This window comes from Phalaenopsis equestris, unplaced genomic scaffold, assembly GCF_001263595.1.
Source record: "Phalaenopsis equestris unplaced genomic scaffold, ASM126359v1 Scaffold234199, whole genome shotgun sequence".
Lineage (NCBI taxonomy): Eukaryota > Viridiplantae > Streptophyta > Magnoliopsida > Asparagales > Orchidaceae > Phalaenopsis > Phalaenopsis equestris.
In genome coordinates this window covers 49,187-51,631 of record NW_018252120.1, presented here as the reverse complement: position 1 = coordinate 51,631, position 2,445 = coordinate 49,187, and the positions used below count along the sequence as shown (strand labels likewise).

At 34.4% G+C, this 2,445-nt stretch overlaps 1 protein-coding gene across 1 annotated transcript in view; it reads right to left on the bottom strand.

Moving 5' to 3' along the window:
- Positions 1 to 1,069: 1,069 nt before the first annotated feature.
- Positions 1,070 to 2,445, bottom strand: part of LOC110038865 (beta-carotene isomerase D27, chloroplastic-like) — a 26,549-nt gene continuing 25,173 nt past the window's right edge. Inside the window, exon 8 of the mRNA XM_020743784.1 lies at positions 1,070 to 1,337. Within this exon, the coding sequence (XP_020599443.1) occupies positions 1,203 to 1,337 (135 nt within the window). The 3' untranslated portion in view covers positions 1,070 to 1,202. The remainder of the gene's footprint in view (positions 1,338 to 2,445) is intronic.

Genomic DNA, 2,445 nt, shown 5'->3' with positions numbered 1-2,445 from the left:
ATAGAGGGCCAAGTTTATTTATCTTCTGGTTTACTTACTGTGTATCCATTGAATTTTATCTAACACTCTAATATGCTAAAGAAATACAACACCTCTCAATTAATATTCAATATTCAAAATTTTGGCATACAATTTGTTTTTTCCTTAATGACTCCACTAATATCTTCAAATAAGTAGTGTGATCACCTTACCCTTTTAAATTATCAGTAAGTTAGTTATAAACATAATCATAAATAAATCTAAATAAGACTCATTAAACCCATAAATATTTCCAATGCACTTATCAATTCATATAAAATCACCCTAAACTAAATTCTCATATTTTATACTGTAATTCGATCTCAAATTAGTTTAAAAAATATAGATTCCACTCTAATTGATAAATAAATCACCAATCATAAGCATAATACATAATCCTAATTATGACATTGTTGAACTCAATATCTATGCTCCTAACCCTTTTTCACAAACAATATTAGATCTCTCCTGATTGAAACACCAAATCTAGTAAACGCTCTATCAATTAACGATTGTAGTTGTGGTTTTGAATCACATATTAGAGTCATCAAATACAGAAATTTAGAAAAGCGTACTATCAAGATTAACCTTGAAATTCAATTTCTTTTAAGCGGCAGATTAAGTAAATCATAAAAAATAACCATAAATTATTTCGCTTAACAATATTTCACATGCAATCAAAAAACACCTGCACACATTCTTTTAAAACTCAAATCAGATTGGCCAACCCTACCAGTTCAATTCTAAACCAATCTTTCAACTGGTTAGCTTTAGGTCAAATGTACCTCTACACAGACCCGACGGTTAAACCAATGAGGATTGCTCAATTATAATATTGATTAATTTTCAGCATTTTTACTTTTGATTGAATGACTTTAAATTAAATATTAAAAAAAATTAACATAATTTTTTCCCAGTTTTTGATTTAAAATCATATCCAAAATATTCAAAGATAAAATATCAGATATTAGACTATTATATATTTGATTAATGAAGAAATAATGAGTACAATATTTAAATCATATAAAATAAATTTAACATACATCAACTAATTCTATCTCCGTTTGAGCCACTGAGCTCATGGTGTAAATTTATTCAAATTCAAAATTATACCATATGACCATATTTTGCTACCCTCTTTGCTTAGCCACGATAAATAATTCTCTGGGATGTTCTTACAATTTTTATGCGTTGGGGCATTGGACAGCGGTGCCTTTGTTAAGCTCCTTGCGGCGACGGGCATTTGGGCATATTTCCAGGCAAGGCTCATGCAAGGCGCCATCACTCGAACGGGGAGGTGGAAGAACTCCAAAATGGAACTGCAAAGATTATGAATGTTTTTAAGTGAAAAACTAGAGAAGAAAATAGGATTAAGGACTTTAAAATAAAAATAAAATGAGAATATACTATTACCATTACTTCTTTCATTCTTCTTTTATTTGTACGCGCCTATATATAGTTACCAATTTTAGTGAAATCAACAATGCCTATTTCTAATTGCTTCGACGTGCCATCATCCCATCTATACCACGCACACATAGGTATGCTACACGGTTTGGGTCCGAGTTGCCACGTGGCACCCTGTTATTGGACACCTTATGCAAATTTGCATCAGGTGTCCTGATGCAATAATTTCTCCATTAACCGACTCCCATGTGCACCCCTACCCTGCATTCCTTTCTCTCCTTTCCGTTAGTTGCAATCCTATTCTTGCTCGCACGCTCTGCATCTAAATAGGCCACATAACCTGGCTGCATCCCGTTCTCTCTTTGCCTGTGCCTGTATCCCTGCTCCCACCTATGCGTTATCTCTGGACCCCACACCCACAATTGTGTTACTTGCTCCCTCCTACATGCATGATGCACCACATCCCTCACTCATGGTTTTTACCGTTCAGCCCTATGATATTTAGACTATATGATGCATCCACACCACAGCAGGGATGACTATATTTAGATTATATGACCCATCCTCCAGTGTAAAACATCCTCTCATGCATTTCATGGTTGAACTTCAGTCTATAATTCATGAGATCCTCCATAATTCTTTCACCTTGTTGCATTCATTGATGGCTTAGTCAGCTCCTCTCTCCAAAATAAAATCACCTAATATTGGTAATATAATCAAACTCAAGCGCACCAACTTTTTTCTATGGTCGCAGGCTTTTTGTGTCCTCTTTGGCTCTTCAAATAAAGTTCATCATTTGGGCTCTACTTCCCTTGAATAAATAAACACCACTATATATATATATATTAAAAAGGAAATGGTATTTAGGACGAACTAAACTGTCCCCTAAATACCGGTTCCCCATAAGTGTTAATTCGACCTCGAGGAGATTCGAACCTATGACAGATGAGACTTACGCCTAGGCCGCCTTCCAACAGGCCATTATATATATATATATATATATATAGTGAACTCTCCGTA